The sequence below is a fragment of the Asterias rubens genome, chromosome 5 (assembly GCF_902459465.1).
Source record: "Asterias rubens chromosome 5, eAstRub1.3, whole genome shotgun sequence".
NCBI lineage: Eukaryota > Metazoa > Echinodermata > Asteroidea > Forcipulatida > Asteriidae > Asterias > Asterias rubens.
The window spans coordinates 13,888,410-13,906,028 of record NC_047066.1 but is presented as its reverse complement, the minus strand read 5'-3'; the positions used below and the strand labels follow the sequence as shown (position 1 = coordinate 13,906,028).

Below are 17,619 nucleotides of genomic sequence, written 5' to 3'. Positions count from 1 at the left end.
TGACATTACCTGATTTATCAACTTATAATGACCACATTATTTTAGTAAAATTCAGTGTTTGTATTGTTTTGTTCCCATTGTCAAGTAAGTAGACATAATTATTATTTTCAGTACAATTAATATTTTGATAATACTTTGATAACAGTGCAGTTTCTTTTGAACCCACAACATGCAAACACCCCAACAACCACCCCCAAAATAATAATAACAACAGCAACAACAACTCCACAATAATAGCTTGTTACAAAATATTAACGGTTACAATATTATTTGCTGTTCTAATGTTGTCCTTTCTTATGGTTTTCCATCAAACGGCACGTTCAACTTGCATCATATCACTGATTGTACATTCTAATTGCAATGCTGTTTGTACATACCAGCAACAGAAACACCATACAACTTTTTATGGTTTCATTTATATTTCTAACAATGATTAATGAATATTCATCACTAACTTGTGACGTCAATTTATGAAATCCATCCCCATGAGAACTTTCGTATTGAATGTTTTTTTTTACGCGGTCTGTTGTTGATCAACTGAACAATAATACTGAACAGTGACAGATTAAGAGGTGTGCCCGATATGCATATTTAATATCTTCAGATTGACGTCAAAATAGGAAAATCACTGACCGCAGAGTGACCGTCAGGGTAGGACCAATCACAATGCAGAAGCAGCTGTCAATCACTGGTCATTCACAGTTTTAATGTTTACAAAGTGACGTTATAGCGCCACCCATGTTTAGCTAGAATTCCTGTGCACAGTGTATGTCCCATTGATAGTAACGCTATCACAGCCCCACGTGTGTCACATTATTGGTGCGGTTGTATAGTGTTGTGTGTAATATACTACTAGTGGCATAGCCAAAGCGTACTGTATTGGATTCATATACCGCGAACTGCATAACTGTGCAAAGCGTGTACACTACCGTAGTTTACCATTACTTGCTAGTTCAGTTTCAGGGTTAATACACGTAGTAGCATAGGTTTAACAACAAAATGGATGCCGGAAACAACCCAAACACTACCCTTCACGGGACCGAAGTTGCCAACGATCCCGGGTGAGTACCGTGTGTTTTTAGCTTGTTAAAAAAACGTCGGAATTTGTGGTTTTATTTGTGGGGAAAATCATCGTGAATGTGCACTGTATGCTGTCGTCCGTTAGGTGCACACTGTGTGAACGTACACAATGGACTACTCTCGTGCATACTGTACACTACATTGGACTATGTGTAATAATTAAAGCAAGCACCGTTTCCCACCGTATATTCTCGCGTAAATTTCGACCTTGGTGCTTTTTAAATGGGTTCTTTACACTCTATGTGTTCTTGTTTTTTGCCGACAGGAAAATGTTTATAGGAGGGCTGAGTTGGCAGACAGAAACAGGTAAGGTTTCCCACTCTTTTTTTTTTGACATAGGCTTATTATTTATAAATGCAGTTTCTGCTTTTTGTAATTGTAAATATAGGCCATGGTCCAATTCCCATTCATAATTTATTTTCAATTACTAAGCGGTCAATTTGAACAAACACTATTTACTGTCTAGTGTCAGTTTCCACATTTTTTTGTTCTGACATAAAATTGCTGGAAAGCAAAAAATAATGTTGAGAACATCAAATCCAGTGCAGCCAACCAATTTGATTTAATGTGTTAATTTAACTCATCAGAGAATATCGGACATTGTGTTAAGAATGCCGAATATTTTGGTTTACATTTTGTTTGCTCATTAATATTATAATTCACCTTTTATTTAAGTTTTACGTTGCATTAAATTCTACCTAATGGGAACGTAGGACTTAAATATTATAAAATGTACGGAGGATAATAAGATATTAACTCGGAAAAAAAAAAAAAAAATGCTAATTTGTAAATTAGTATTCAGTCTAGGATAGGAGGTCAGCTTTACTTTTGTTTCAGTCTATATTAATTAAAATACCTAAAGTATTAGAGAAAGCTTTCTTAAAATTGGTTACTCGTAGATCAAGAAAGCATTGGATTGTATGAGATCTAGGCCACGTAAACTTTCATGTATACTTAAAGGCAGTGGACACTATTGGTAATTACTCAAAATAATTATTGGCATAAAACCTTTCTTGGTAACTAGTAATGGGGAGAGGTTGATAGTATAAAAGGTTGTGAGAAACGGCTCCCTCTGAAGTAATGTAGTTTTCGAGAAAGAAGTAATTTTCCACGAATTTGATTTCGAGACCTCAGGTTTAGAACTTGAGGTCTCGAAATCAACCATCTAAATGCACACAATTTTGTGTGACAAGGGTATTTTTTCTTTCATTAGTAGGGCCTATCTCGCAAGTTCGATGACCGATTGAGCTCAAATTTTCGAAGGTTTCGAACCCATTATTTTTTTAGAAAGCATGTAAAGCACAAAACCCCTAAAAGTTTGATATTGCAACCTTACTAAAACACACTGTGTTGGGGTTTTGTATAAAGTTACGTAAACATTTTCAGTGCAGGACTAGGCATTCAAAATTAAACCCGTAAATTTTAATTTACTTGAAAAAAAAAATCAATGGGAAATTTTTCTCACAAAATAAAGTGCTATTACCAACTTTTTGAAGTGGAACACCAAATAAACAAGACAAATTATGACCTTCTATAAATAATTTATAGAACTATTCATGTTTTCCCGCAACATTAAGTTTCAAACTGTGTAAACATGTGGTAAAAATGGGCTTGTTTTGTTACATAAATTGTTTGAGAAGCGATAGTTTGTTCAGTCAACCACATTTCCACTTACGTCAAACTCTAAATACAATTTTCTCTCAATATATTTAAAGCACACAGGTCACTGGTTTTAATAAGTTGCATTCGCCAAACTGATAAATGCCAAACTGTGTATACTGCAAGTTGTGGAGTCGTTTTTCTATACTGCCGTATAAAATATTTGTTGTTCTGTCTTTCCACACGGATGAGCATCACGGCCGTATTTAATTTTGAGCGTTCCCCACGATCAAAAACCCAGTACGCTTGTGTTGTTGAAATTGCAAAGAATACTCAGATGTTGCGGCTTATAACATCAGCATTAAGCTTCACTGTCCTTGATCCATTTGTGTCATAATAACAAGGCGTTACATTGCCGGTGGGGAAATATCTACATCTGCTTTTGCCATGCATTAAGGTATAGTGTAATGTTGCGGTATGTAGGGGACAACGCTAGCTAGCCTGCACGCTGTCAGAATGCCTGTGCATAAGTAATGTCCTTCGCAAGTGGGCTGCTGCTAGGTCATGCTAGGACCCAAAAGGCTGATTACTTAATTTAATTGGGTCGTGTATTACTTAAGGTCATCACATGTCTTGCGCTTATGCCGGCCGCGAAAATGTTAATCACTGGGTAATCATACATTTTCAGTTGGGAATTACCACCTTCTGAAAATCGCGTTTAGATTAGTGTAATGGTAGGACTAGGTTGTTAATGCCAGCTTTTAATTAATGCAGAGAATTCCTGTGAATTATTCGGGGTAATCTTTGCATATGGAACTTGTACTTGTAGAGAACCAATGTGATTTAAGGCCACGCTTGTATTAAACTAGCTCTTGTATGGGATGATATTGCCTATTGTTTCAAGAAACCCCAAAAGCTATGGATTACAATATAGTTTGAATAGGTTTAAATTATGTTATTTAAGACATAATTACAAAAGGACAAATCAAGCAGAAACCGTCAAGAGTATTTTTTTTAGTCCACCGGTAGGGAATTTTGTTTTATGGGGTGGGAGGGAGCTTTTTGAATTTTGTTGAACTAATTACATGTATACCAATTGAGCCTTATACCAATTACAAAAATCCAATCGTGGGTGAATAATTGCCCTATCTCTGATGATGAATTAGTATAGTATAGTAAAGTATAGTGTGCGGGTGCTCATTTTTTGGCCTGCTAGTATCTTGCCCCTGTGGTATGAAAATTAGCTTAGGTCAGCGAACACATTGTGAAGTATTATCAATATGAAAACAAAATAGGCATACACTTTGAAAAAGACTGAAAGTTTTGTATGAATATGGGGTCTGTTACAATACAGTGTGCGAGTTTGTTTCCTCCTTGCGATTCCATGGGTACAAGTGATCCGAAAATGTATGAATACACACAAGACCTGCAGTTGCAGAGTCTATATTGTAAAATACACTTAACAATTTTTTTAAAACAAGGTCGCTTGGAAGTGATACTTTGTGAGACCAAGATTAGTTGGGGATTGGAAAGACTTATGTTGTGGGTCACAAATGTAGAGCAAGTTACCTGTCCTCATTATTTGATTCTATTGGTATTTACGGTTATCTTTTTCTCTCTCCTTTTTGTGATTTGTAGACAGCCTAAGGGACTACTTTCGTAAATATGGAGACATCAAGGAGTGTGTCATTATGAGAGATCCAACCTCCAAAAAATCAAGGTAATTACAATTTACGAAACCGGGTCTCCGACGCAAATACAATTTGTAAGCCCACTCATTTTCCAACAAAATTAGAGTCCTTACAAAATGAAAATGGAAGGAAAATGTAAAACTGTTGCCCTTCAAGTGCAGTTATTTTTGGGTCAAAATCCAAAAGTGTGCGATGACGTCACATTTCAAAGAGATTGTCTGCATTTTTGTGCCGAGAATTTTACATTTATTCCTGAATTTTGGTGATGACGTTCAATCAAAGCGGCATTGAATTTTACCTTTGAATGGTAGAATGGTAGACTAATTTGTTTTTATTGTTCGCTGACAACAAGTTTATTATTAATTTGTATTGGTTTATTGGAAAAATGTATTACAGTTTACTTGTAAAATCAGGCCTCAAAATTTGTATTGTGTTTCGCATTCGAAGGAAGTATGAAGCAGTCTTTAGTCTGTAAGAGCATGACATGGTAAGAGTAAGGATTCTAATAAGTGGTGTTTTCTTTCAACATAAAAAAACAAAACAATTTCAGACATTGTTAATGGTGCCAAGCCCTTCTTGTCTTTCCAACAAAGCGAGTTGTCAACTATTGTAGACTTTACCAAGTATTATCAGAGATACAGCCTGTTTACTCACATGATAAAGTGGCATTTGTGTGGATTATTGACCTCTCCAATGTTTTTTGGTTTCAGGGGATTTGGTTTTGTTACATTTGGAGATCCCAAGTGCGTAGAGAAAGTCCTAAAAACAGAACGCCACGAAGTAGACAGTAAAAAGGTGAGTCAAATTGTTCAGTCTTTTATTTGGGATTCAAATATTGTTTCGTTAAAATCTACATTTTAAGTGACATGTTATTAAATGGTAGGAAGAAGCAAAGTATTGGTCGTATTTATAATTTTCACACTGAACTAGGAGTTTCTCAAGGTGCAATTTAAATTATGCAATTAATTGCTGTGATTTTTGCAATGAATTGTGTTAATAACACCTGCATCTTCATATCTTGGAGAAAATTGTGTGACTTTTGAATGTGAATGTTCTTAGGATTTGAAACTTTGCTTGATGGAAGTATAACTAAGAGAGGTTTTGCAGTAACACCATGTGAATACGTTGTGTCCAGGCATGCAACTTTTCCTCAGATCAGCGGAGTTCCTCTTTTTTTAGTCTCAGTTTTACCATTCATAATTGAAACTACTATACAAAATCATTGGAATTGTGTAATTTCCTCTTTTTTTTGGGTGAAGTTACAGTAGCATGCCTGTGAGTCGTTAACCACTGGTTCTTTTCAGAACCAACACTACAATGTACTTAAAAAGAGATATTCACATGGTGTTACCGCAAACATCTCTTTGTGAATATTCATTCAGCTGTGAGATTGCGTGGAACTGTTTGTCTGTGAATGGGCCCGTGTGACATTGCCTTCTAAAAAAGAAAGTGTTGTTTGTTTGAGTAGGTTTGCACTTTATAGTTATTCCAAACTGCCTTGAGTCTGTCTGCGCACAGATTTAAACTAGAAGATTTAAACTATCTTTAGGAGTTGTTAGAAACTTACGGCTAGTCCTAAGTTAGGCCGAGTAACCATTCCTGGGGTCAATTTCACAAAGAAAGTCCCAACATAGGACTAGTTCTAGGGCTCTTTAGGAGTTATTGAAAACTTAAGGCTAGTCCTAAGTTAGGACGAGTATTCCATTCCTGGGGTCTATTTTACAGAGAAAGTCCTAACTTAGGACTAGTTCTGGGGCTTTTTAGGAGTTATTGAAAACTTAAGGCTAGTCCTAAGTTAGGCCAAGTAACCATTCCTGGGGTCGATTTCACAAAGAAAGTCCCAACATAGGACTAGTTCTAGGGCTCTTTAGGAGTTATTGAAAACTTAAGGCTAGTCCCAAGTTAGGACGAGTAACCATTCCTGGGGTCCATTTTACAGAGAAAGTCCTAACTTAGGACTAGTTCTGGGGCTTTTTAGGAGTTATTGAAAACTTAAGGCTAGTCCTAAGTTCGGCCGAGTAACCATTCCTGGGGTCCATTTTACAGAGAAAGTCCTAACTTAGGACTAGTTCTGGGGCTTTTTAGGAGTTATTGAAAACTTAAGGCTAGTCCTAAGTTAGGCCGAGTAACCATTCCTGGGGTCCATTTCACATAGAAAGTCCTAACTTAGGACTAGTCCTAGGACTCTTTAGGGAGTTACATGCGTAACAAATTTCAGCTAGTCCTAAGTTAGGAGGAGTAACTCGAGATAAGACTAGTCTTCTTTACTCTCTGTGAAATCCACCCCTAGGCTGTATGTTGTGAATGTCCGCGCTGCATCATCATTGATTGGTTGCATTCCCTTCTGCAAGAGAGCACCAAGAGGGCCCAGAGAAGGGTTATCCCACCACTACCCTCCTTTGTCTCGAACCCTCCGCCCTGTACCCATTGTTCAATTGTGCACCCCTTTGACTTGGTGAGGTCACAACAAATCCATCCCCTATTATCAGTGGCAGTCAGTCAGTAGTCTGGTCTGTGACTGGTCTCTAGACATCCTGTTGCACAATAACATCACGTAAAGAGAAACACAACAGAAAAGGATTTCTGGGATGGAAAGCTTTACTTGGGGTATAAGTTTAGCCGACACTGAAACCTGAGTATTATATCTGTCTGAAAATGGTGTCATCTGTCGGCAAATTGTAAAAATCTTGTCCTTTTTCTGCCTGCGGGCGCCAGAAATGAGCGTATAATTTGACGTGATTAAAAAAGAAAAACAAGTTGCTTTAATGTGGTTGTTTTTGTAGATCAGGTCCTATTTTGTAATAAGATTTGTGGAGGCTTGTTTTGTTAAAAACTTAAAATTCCTACCAAAACCCAACGCTTATCTCCGAACTTAACCACTGGGGGAAAACTTGCATCCTGGTGCGTCACTATGCAGTTCTCGTGCTTACTTTTTTCCCCACCCAGGCTTAGCATTGTTTGTCCTCATTAGTAAACTAATACATTCTTCAGCCCAAACCGTTCCCAACACACGGGAGATTGCACACAACAAAAAACACTTTATTTGTTTTGTCGCAGGTTTTGTCCACAGCTTTTGAACCAGAAAAACGTGAAATGTACATTAGGGTGTGGTGGTGAACAATTGAGGGTTTATGTATTCAGTGGTATTATAAAAAAACTCATGGCCATGTCTGTGTCTGACTGAATAAATGTATTAATAGTTGCATGTGGTAGTAATGATGTGGAAACCATACCTTTGGACAATTGTTAAACTTTATGTGAAAGCTACACATCAGGGAATGATTTCATCAAGCATTTTTGCATAGCAAAATTGTTTGACTACAACAAAAATTGTGCACCCTGAATGGAAATATTGAGTAGCAAATGGTGACTTTTGAATAGCAACAGAGACATTTTGCATAGCATTTTGCTCTGCTATACAAGGGAAATCGTTCACTGCACATCAGTAGAATTTAGGGTTACATGTAGGTTTGATTCCAGCAACTTCCAGTGGCAAGGCAGAGTTTGTCAATTTGTTTATTCTTAATTTCCATATTGGGCAAGTTTTGGGAGTGGATTGCTTGCCGGAACTTGCCCGTCAAAAAGAGACACAATTGAGAATACATTTTGAAGAATTTGTTCGTAAAACAAGTGTCTGCATTGCTAAACTTCTACAAGTGTTTAATTGTTTAAATTTGCAATAATGTAGGCTTTACTATATTAGAATAAATAAGTAAGTGAAATCTGAACTATCTAATCTCTGCAATGCAATACGAGGAATGCAACACAAATAATGAATTTTATCAGCTATTCAGATTGAAATGGCTTTGCGAGTTCAACCATTAGTAATTCAGAATTCTAGCAAGAAAAAAAGCGCCAGATGTTTTGTACTGAATTCTTCCAACCAAATAAGATTTGAACAAGTAGCCTATACATATGTAGCTCATTAGCAGTTGTGTACAGTACTTGGCTACTGAGCCAATAACATCGCAGAACCATCAACCAGCAATTAATTACACTGACACCATTCACTGACGTCTTCCCCAATTGGGTTTGCACTTAAGCGTCCCCAACGTCTGTGCTATGTGTTGAATGTTGCAGATCGGTGTAAATGTTTGCGCCGACACTTCATAATATAAATCAAGACAGATTTGGGTTTGATTTCAAAAGATGCGAAGGCGATGATGTTCAGGTTTCGAACAAGAGGGAGATCGGGACGACTCGATGCCATGATGTTTAAAACATGGTTCGTAATTTTTAACAATGTAGGAAGAGAGATTGAAATTTTGAATTAAAATGGACAAATTTAAAGGGAAGATGTACATAGTACAAGTACAAGTTGTATAAGTGCAGCAGCTTTCGACAGTTTAAAGCATTTTGAGAACAGGCATGCAACTCTCCTTCCGCGGAATTCCGCGTGTTTTTTTGTACACCATGTTTTTTAATTTTTTTTTTTTTTTAGCCTTATATGCCTGACAACACTAGTGTGTACAACTACAATCATGTAAAATAAGCCTAGTACATGCTAACAATGCACCTAAGAGCATAATAAACCTCAACATTTTCTAGGGTACCATTGTGGGTATCATGTCCCATGGTGTTTCGGCTGCCTCGCTCCGCACTTGCGTTATGCCTTTGAAAATTTTCCTCTTTTTTTTTCAACGTGCAGTTGCTATGCCTGTGAGAAGTAACGTGGTTATGGAAAGAGGTATCAGTTTTTATCCCCCCAAAAATTTGAATTTTTGCAGAAAGGTTTCTGTCGTAAGCATTCTCAGATTGTGTATCCATTCATGAGTTCTTCTTGTTGCAAGGACTAAACCTCTCTGGTTTTTCGACGATATCTCATATACACGACCACCTTTTTTTCAGGGTAGTTTTAAATTGACTTTTATTTAGGATTTAAACAACCATTCTGTTCCCCAAAAAGTTCCCTGTTAAAGATGTTAAATAATTTTGTGCTAAACGAGTGTTTTTTCTCTCAATATTCTCTTCCAACTTCGCTGATCAATTGAGTCAAAATTTTCACAGATTTGTTATTTTATGCATGTTGAGATACACCAAGTGAGAATACTGGTCATTGACAGTTGACTTTACCAAAGGTGTATAGTGCCTTTAATGCAACAAACTATGCCAGAAACACCTTGGCGAACTCCTTATCCTTTACAGTAAAGTGAGGAACTTTCTGAATATAAAGATGAAGCAGGAACTTTGGCTACGACAGTGACTGCTATTCATTTTGCTCGATAGTAAAATGAATTGTAGATCTGTTGGTTGCGAGTTTAGAGATGCAAATTACCGTGAGAGGTTCGGTTCCAGTTTGCATTTCAAAGATTAATAAAGAATGATTCGAATTCTGTGCTAAGCATCGCCTGGAACTAGACCCCCAGATTATTTCATCAAGTTTTTCTCTTTCACAACTGAAACAATTGGTTGGATAGGCTTGTATGCTTCGTTTTTGGAAGGGCAAGGGCACCAAGGCATTTTCTCCTTGGTAAAGGGTGAGGAAATTGTAAATTTGTCCATGAACATTTCAAGGGCACCAAGGCAATAATCAGGGGGCATGGAGGGAGGTAATCACCTTTGTTGCCTCTGTAAAGTATCAGGCGTGTGTATTCGATAGGAAGAGATTTAAAGACACTGGACACTATTGCTAATTGTCAAAGACCAGTCTTCTCACTTGGTTTATCTCAAAATATGCATAAAATAACAAACCTGTGAAAATTTGAGCTCAATCGGTCTTCGAACATGCGAGATAATAATGAAAGATAAAACACCCTTGTCACACGAAGTTGTGTACTTTCAGATGCTTGATTTCGAGACCTCAAATTCTAAATCTGAGGTCTCGAAATCAAATTCGTGGAAAATTACTTCTTTCTTGAAAACTACGTTACTTCAGAGGGAGCCGTTTCTCACAATGATTTATACTATCAACAGCTCCCCATTACTTGTTACCAAGTAAGGTTGTAAGCTAATAATTATTTTGAGTAATTACCACTGCCTTTAATAATAACAGACAGACACAAATACTGTCTATAGAGGAACTAGCACTGTGTTTCTTAGGAGGTCAGTTGTAAATAATCATCCTGTTTCCATCCAACTGGATTTCCTCTGTTTCTGTTTTTCATTGGATGCGACGCTTCCTAACAGATTATTGTTACAGAGTAAACATTCCGATTCATTAATTCCGTTTTGTTGTTTTCATTAACAGATTGACCCCAAGGTAGCTTTCCCGAAGCGCTCACCCCCAAAGGTAAGAGTTTTGAAAAGTATTTTCTATTAGGTTTGAAAGACAAATCAAACTGTTTCACAAATTGTAATTGTGTTACAAAAAAACATTTGGTAACCAGTATAGTAATTTTTCTCAGAATTTTACAAACTTCCAAAGTGGAAATCTAAAACTCTTTTGGATCGTTCTGTAAAGGAGAACTAGAGGCCTGGGCACAATTTCTTAGAGCTTAATTATTTTATGCTTAGCAGAAATGAGTAGGATACCAGTCACGAATTGTATTTGTGACATGTTAGTTTGGTTGGTAACCCTAATCTGGTAAGCGCAATTTAGTTATGCTAAAGCTGACTTCTTGTCCTTAACTCTTTGAAATTGGGCCCTGATTTTTACCTTGGGAACCTTTTAAACTAAGTGAAGCGAGCAGTTTAGTAGTATAAAGCTGGTGGTTTCGGTCTGCTGTCTAAAGTTGCCTCTTTCATAATTGAGTGCGTTTTTTTTTCTTCTGACAGCGACAGTGATGATAAATTATTGACAGTGTTTTTAGGTTTTGAGTTTTCAACCATGTGTGTGAAAGTGTGCCCTCAGTCCCATTTAGGGATTACAAATTTATTCCCTCCTTCAGCTTTTTAGCTTTTTAACGCCAGCAGAGGTCTTCAAATATGAATAAAGTTAGCCGCCTGAACCTTTTGTCCTCGGGGGAAATACTGTAAGGTCACAGAAAGAAAACCGGTTTGTTGTCTTTTTTTTATGAGAGGAAAGAGGCGGTCATGTGTCAAGAAAGGTCGAGGGTCACTGATGTTGTTTTTGTTGTGTACATTACTTCAATGGGAGCTATTCCCAGTGGCGCAATTCAACACTGACGCAATTCCTTAATCTAAAAAGTTGCCTTACAACAGTGGTATTACAAGATGGCCTTGATGTACAAGTACCCACCCTTTTTGCAGTTCTAATGAGATCAGGGCCCAATTTCATAAAGCCTGTAAGCACAAAAACTTGCTTAGCACAGCATAGTTTTGCTTCGCATAAACAGGTTATCAGCCCAAATTACTTAAGTTTGAATCGTTGTGGCTGGTGCCCGACTCAATTTTTGCTTCTCAACAGCTTTATGAAATAAGGCCCTTTTGTTTCATTTTGAAACAAGAAGCTCAATCTGGATTTTGACCTCTTCATGTTTTATTGTGCATAATTTTCCTGGTACTCGTGAGTGGGATTGTTTACTCACTGCAGTTTAAAATGGATAAAAAGTATTCTGTGAATTTTTGCGTATATCTGTTTATAACCAACTAGATTATGGTGACAAATTAGAGTTTAATCCTATAACGTCACGTTTATTTGAAGCTAGTATAATATAGCATTTTTTTCTTTAATTCATTAAGATTATCACACCAGCAATAACTGAGCTGACCTATCTCGTTTTACATTTTCAGTAATTAGGAAGCTAATGGCAATTTGCTTCAACTCCTAACAATTTCCAATCCAGGAATAACCAATGACCTTTAGTTTTTGTGCGTAATGTATTGTGTTCTCTTTCGCGGATGAAGTCATTTTGTTCAGGCTGATACTGGCATGATGGGTAGGGGGGACTCGCATTGTATTGTCATCACCTCCGCCTGAAAGTATCGTGGCTCTGACTTTGGTCTCCGTCAATACAAATCGTAGCAATTACCAGTGACATAAATGTATGATCTCTTTATGTGTGTATAATTTCCCTTCCAGTCCAGTGGTGGTTGTCATGATCTAGCCGTTTGTGAAATGACTTTTTCTGTATGGTTTTCTCTTGATGTATTTTTTTGAAATTATTTGTTTTGGCGTAGCAGCCAAAATGTGCACGTATTGGCTTGCACATGGGCACGGTACGCAACCTTGTGCATAGTGAGAATCCTGACATTGGAATGTCAAGCCATTTGCAAGTTGGCTTTGTATGATGGCTGGAGCATTGACTTGCTAAAGTACAAATTCTTCTTTAAGTTGAATTCCTGAGACTTTTAGATACTAGTTGCTATGTTAGTTGACACGAGGCAAGCTTTTGTTTTAGCAACCTCCAGATGAGCAAACCCTGGTACCATAGTGCCGTACACATTCAATTATTCAAAGTTGTAAATGGGTGTTTGCTGTCTTTTACATAAAGTTCTGTGCAAAAAAAAGCTTTCCCCAAATCATGTGACGCAGCAACTGTCAATAATGGTCTGATGGATTCAAATTTAAGCGGGAACGTGTGACTAATAAGCAAGTCTAGACCATTGTTCAAATCTTATTTGCAAATGGCTTTGTCAGCAAGACTTTCATTCAGATTGTTTGGTTTGGTTTTCATGAGCCATAATCTAGCGGATTAAATCAAATTCTACTGAAAAGGGCGCTTATGTGACACAAAAGCAGTACTCATAATAGTGAGGCTTTCTTCTTTTTGTACTCATACTTACTGTGATGACCCTCTGGTTTAAAGAATAAAGGAGGCCTTGAACTTCACTCTTGAAGGGTGCTGCATTTGTTCCTTTGGTATTTTTAGGGGCACTTTGATGAAAAGGTAAATGTGATCCTTGTGTATTGGAAGTACAAAAAGTACAGGGCCGTTTGTACAGAGGGTTAATGCAAGGCTTTCTAAACCATAACATGTAACCGGTATCTCACTGCATGTTTTCTTTCTAAACAAAGAAGCCAAAAGTGCTGGTTGTGTTGAACATTCATCATTCACATTGAGGACTGTAAAACTAAAGCATCGGAAAGACAGAAACACTTCCAGGGAAACTGATTGTTGTACTTAACCTTTAAACGGAAAAGTACACAGCCACGGTTGACTAGCACTTGACTTAAGGTTCAGTTCATGTGAATGAACTAGGAGGAAATGTACCATCTGACCCCGCTGTTGTGCTGTTTACCGGAGGAATACAAAAGTGCACCGAGAACATGAATGGATAAAGTTGAGGTCGGGAAACTAAATTGTTAGTGTAAATTCAAATAATGGTGATGTTGAGTTCACTAAACTGAAACTATTTTTCCGGAGGCACGAATGTTGTTTTAGATTTAGAAATCATGGCGTATTGTGCCGTTCAGTCACTGGAATTGAGCAGAGGGCATGGAGGCTTTGACATTTGTCCGGGGTTTGGTACCACTTTTTCCACTTAACAATGTTCCTTTACTTTCAAAGGAAATTGACCCTTTCACCTCAGTGGTCTTGTGTTTTTTAATCGACTAACGAAGGCGATTGCTTCCATGCCCCCTCGTCATTGCCTCGGTGCCCTTTGAAATACTCCAATAGGAATTTACAATTTCCTCATAATAGGGTGCCCTTTATCGAGGAAAAAATGCCTTGGTGCCCTTTCCCTTTCAAAAAAATGAAGCATACAGGCCTGGATGAACAATTGTTGGCTCATGCGTCCCCCATACACATCGTAATGCTAATTTATATTCAATAAAAAAGCAGCCCCTTTAACTCGCAACTCTGGTTTACTCAATATGTACAAATATATCATAAATTGTGCAGCATTCCAGAACCTGTGTCTGATGGAAACGCCAAGGGTCCTTCTTTACCCACACCAGCTGCATCCCACTTATCATCAAAAGTCCAGGAATAATTTGCTGTCACGGATGAACCTCATTGCTAGAGTTGGGGGGGTGATTCTTCAAGTGCTTAAATCATGTTTCCAAGAGTGCGTAACAATTTAGATTGTCCTCAGCACTGGAAAATATTGAAATATGATCCGGCTGCACACTGCCCATTGGAAATATTAAAATACTGGAGATGGTTGGGACTTGGAAGAGGTGTGTCTAGGTTGAAAGGGCGTAATGGGAGTGTAGGGTGAAGAAGATGGGCAATCACTTTAGTTGGCTGGATAGTGCCGTGATATTGCATTCAGATTTGGCACGTTTGTCGATGAAAGATTCCCTTTTAAAAGTTTTATTAAATCAGACTCTGTACTTTTACTCTAAAAACACATGTTTCCTCGAAAGAAAAGACTGAAAATAGAAATTTGGTTTTTATAAAAATATACAGGCTTATAATATTGACACACAAGAAAGAAGAAGACAAAATACCCAGCTTGCTGAGATCGTCAATTTCATTCCTGATTAAACTAATCTAATAGTCGATTTGGAATGTGCCTCACAGTCCGGTGAAAACCTTAAAATTTACAGTTTAAGAATGCTTTGAATTACTTCTGTAAAAATAAATAAATAAATAACTAAATAAAACAGAAAACCCCAGTTTTGATGAGTAGGGTTTTTATTGCACACTATTAATTGTACACGTAGATGATTTTGACTGATACCCAGGGGGAAGGTACCCAGCGAATGATTTCCCTTGTATAGCAGAGCAAAAAGCTATGCAAAATGTGTCAGTTGCTACTCAAAAAATCACCATTTGCTACTCAATTTATAAGCATTCCCTGTGCACAAACTCTGTTCAGTCGAAATATTTAACTATGCAAAATTGCTGGATGAAATCGTTCTCTGCACAAAAATGATTTTGACTGATACTAGGAGCAAGGTACCAATTGTACCACAAGCTCAGTTACTTGTGAAGGTGAACGTGCAGCACCGTTATATTTCGTATAGGTCTATGACATTATGATCTAGAACAGCACACTACAAATTGTACACTGTGTAGTGCATCAACCTATGGTCTGGTATAATACTGAAAACAGTCTCTGTTCTTATCATTGCTGCCATGCAATCCCATGCTTCAATGCCCACCCCTTTGGGTCAATGTCCTTTACTCTCGCTGGCATTGATACTTGATAGACAGTGACGTCATTTATTACCGTACAGCTGTCACTGTGTGAAATGATCATCATATTGGGACCATGTTTGTGGCCGTGGCGCAACTTTGAATAATCCAATGATGGGGAAATCTGATGGTCATCCAGTGGGGAATTAAAGTGGCATTGTACTTTAAATCTTTGTCTCAGGGGGTGAGCAGAAGTTGTTTATTAGCCACAGACAAGTATGGAACAGAAAAGTTATGAAAATGATGCACGCTTGCCCATGTCACAAGCATTGAAATTAACTTTGGTCCAAATTTAAAGGATACTGCGAAACATTATTAGGAAAAGTTGAAATATTATGTTCACAAATTTGCACACAACTTACATGGTGTAAAGATAGTCATTGTGGGAAACTCCTTTTGAGATATCTTTGCTTGATGGAAAAATAGAAAATTTGTGTATTGCAAAGGGCACCGTGGCAATTGCTGTGGGTGCTGTGGGTTTATTTTGAGGCCTGCTGTATTCAGAAATGAATCAATGCCTCTCCATGGGGTTGAATTATACAAGGCCATAACACCAACCCAGGTATCAAATGTACTGGGTGGTTTGAAGCCATTGGACACTTTCTGTAAACAGTATTGTCCAAGGCCCACACTTCGTGTATCCCAACTTATATATAAAATAACAAACCTGTGAACATTTAGGCTCTATCAGTCATCGGAGTCGGGAGAAAATAACGGCCTGTATTGCTTCCTTTTTGAAAGGGCAAGTGCACCAAGGCATTTTCTCCCTGGTAAAGGGCATCCTATGAGGAAATTGTAAATTTCTCAAGGGCACCGAGGAAATGACCAGGGGGCATGGGGGCAATCATCTTTGTTGCCTCCGTGAAGTAACAGGTCTGCTGTATACATGTACTCGGTTCTTTGCCAAGTTCTTATTTTTCACAGATCTAGGGGGAAAGTACTGAGTATACAGTGCTTACACACATAGGCAAAACCAAATGTATCAGTGGCTGTTATACATGTATGCGAGTTTGTAAACAAAATTTATGCATCATTGGTCGGAGTGTTTATTGTTTTTTATGAGTTCAATCAGGACGGGGCAATATGATGTTTGCTATGCCGGCTGTAGGTGACATCCCAATAGTACATTGGAAGTGCAGAGCATCCAGGGCTGGGGTAATTTCAAGACACAATTTACGTTTGGCCTTGAGCCCCTGATCTATTACTCTCATATGATGGATCATCTATGATCAAGTTAATAATAATGCAGGCTCACTGAGCAAAACCAGGTGCATGCCTAGCTTGGCTGAGCCTTCTTAGTGTGGATAGAGGAACCAAAGGAGTCTGGCAAAGGCTATCTTTGCAGAGGTGTGTAACTTCTTTGGGAGGGCTGTGGAAGTTGCATGACTTTGATGAGGCAGAGATTTGCATAGGAGGTGCATCAGCCACAAAACCAATCTCAGCTAGATGAGGAATATGTATGTCTCATGAGTATGTAACCTTCAAAGTACATGTGGTCCTTGCTCTATGTGGTGTGTTCTATGTACAATTGCGTTTAGGGGGTGCGTTTTGGCGGTCGTAATCAATAATTGTTTCTGTCATTGGCCACTGGTTATTACCAATGGCAAATTCATCGGAAACAGTTACTGGTTACGACCGCCTAAACGCACCCTAGATAGCTGGCTACTGAATTATAGCCATAGAATAGGACTTCTTTACTTTTTTTTTAAATAATAGTCAAAAGAGCAGATAACTATCATATAGGTCACATCAAGGTTACTTCATTAGAAGAAAATGAAAGTACCAAAATTAAGCGTACTTTTGTACACTGCTAAAACTGGTTCTCTTGAAACAAGAAAAACATCTTATTCTGAGAATATATATCTTGTGTTACTCCCTAGTAAGAAACCTTTTCTAGGGAGTGACACAAGAAATATTTTCTCAAAGTAAGATGCTTTTCTTATTTCAATAATACCATTTTTAGCAGTGTATCGGAAACCTATCTGAATGTTTATGTTTTGGCTTGGTTTTATATTATGCTGAATGAAAAAAAAAGTCCCAGAAAATATTGTCTGACGACAGCAGAAGTTCAAAACACTCATTACTGTGTGGGTCTGGGAGAAGGTTCTTACACGGACAATAGAGTTGATTATTATTACCCCACCATTAAGTACTGTATGGAACCAGCAGGAACAACACACAGCACCATATAGGGGTCATGCCCACGCTAATGGTACTAGCAATAAGCTAGGATCTACATTACACCACCACTAAAAAGCAATAGACTCTGGCTCCGTTTCTTTGCGGTCAGTTCACCAGAACAAAGGCTTTTTTGTTGGCGG

At 37.9% G+C, this 17,619-nt stretch overlaps 1 protein-coding gene across 1 annotated transcript; it reads left to right on the top strand.

Moving 5' to 3' along the window:
- The first annotated feature begins 777 nt into the window (after positions 1–777).
- Positions 778–10,946, top strand: LOC117290794 (RNA-binding protein Musashi homolog 2-like). The gene is made up of 5 exons (XM_033772352.1): positions 778–1,061; positions 1,346–1,386; positions 4,318–4,399; positions 5,081–5,165; positions 10,558–10,946. Exons 1-5 carry the CDS (start codon positions 1,000–1,002, stop codon positions 10,627–10,629), a joined length of 342 nt encoding a protein of 113 aa, XP_033628243.1. The 5' UTR covers positions 778–999; the 3' UTR covers positions 10,630–10,946.
- Positions 10,947–17,619: the final 6,673 nt, after the last annotated feature.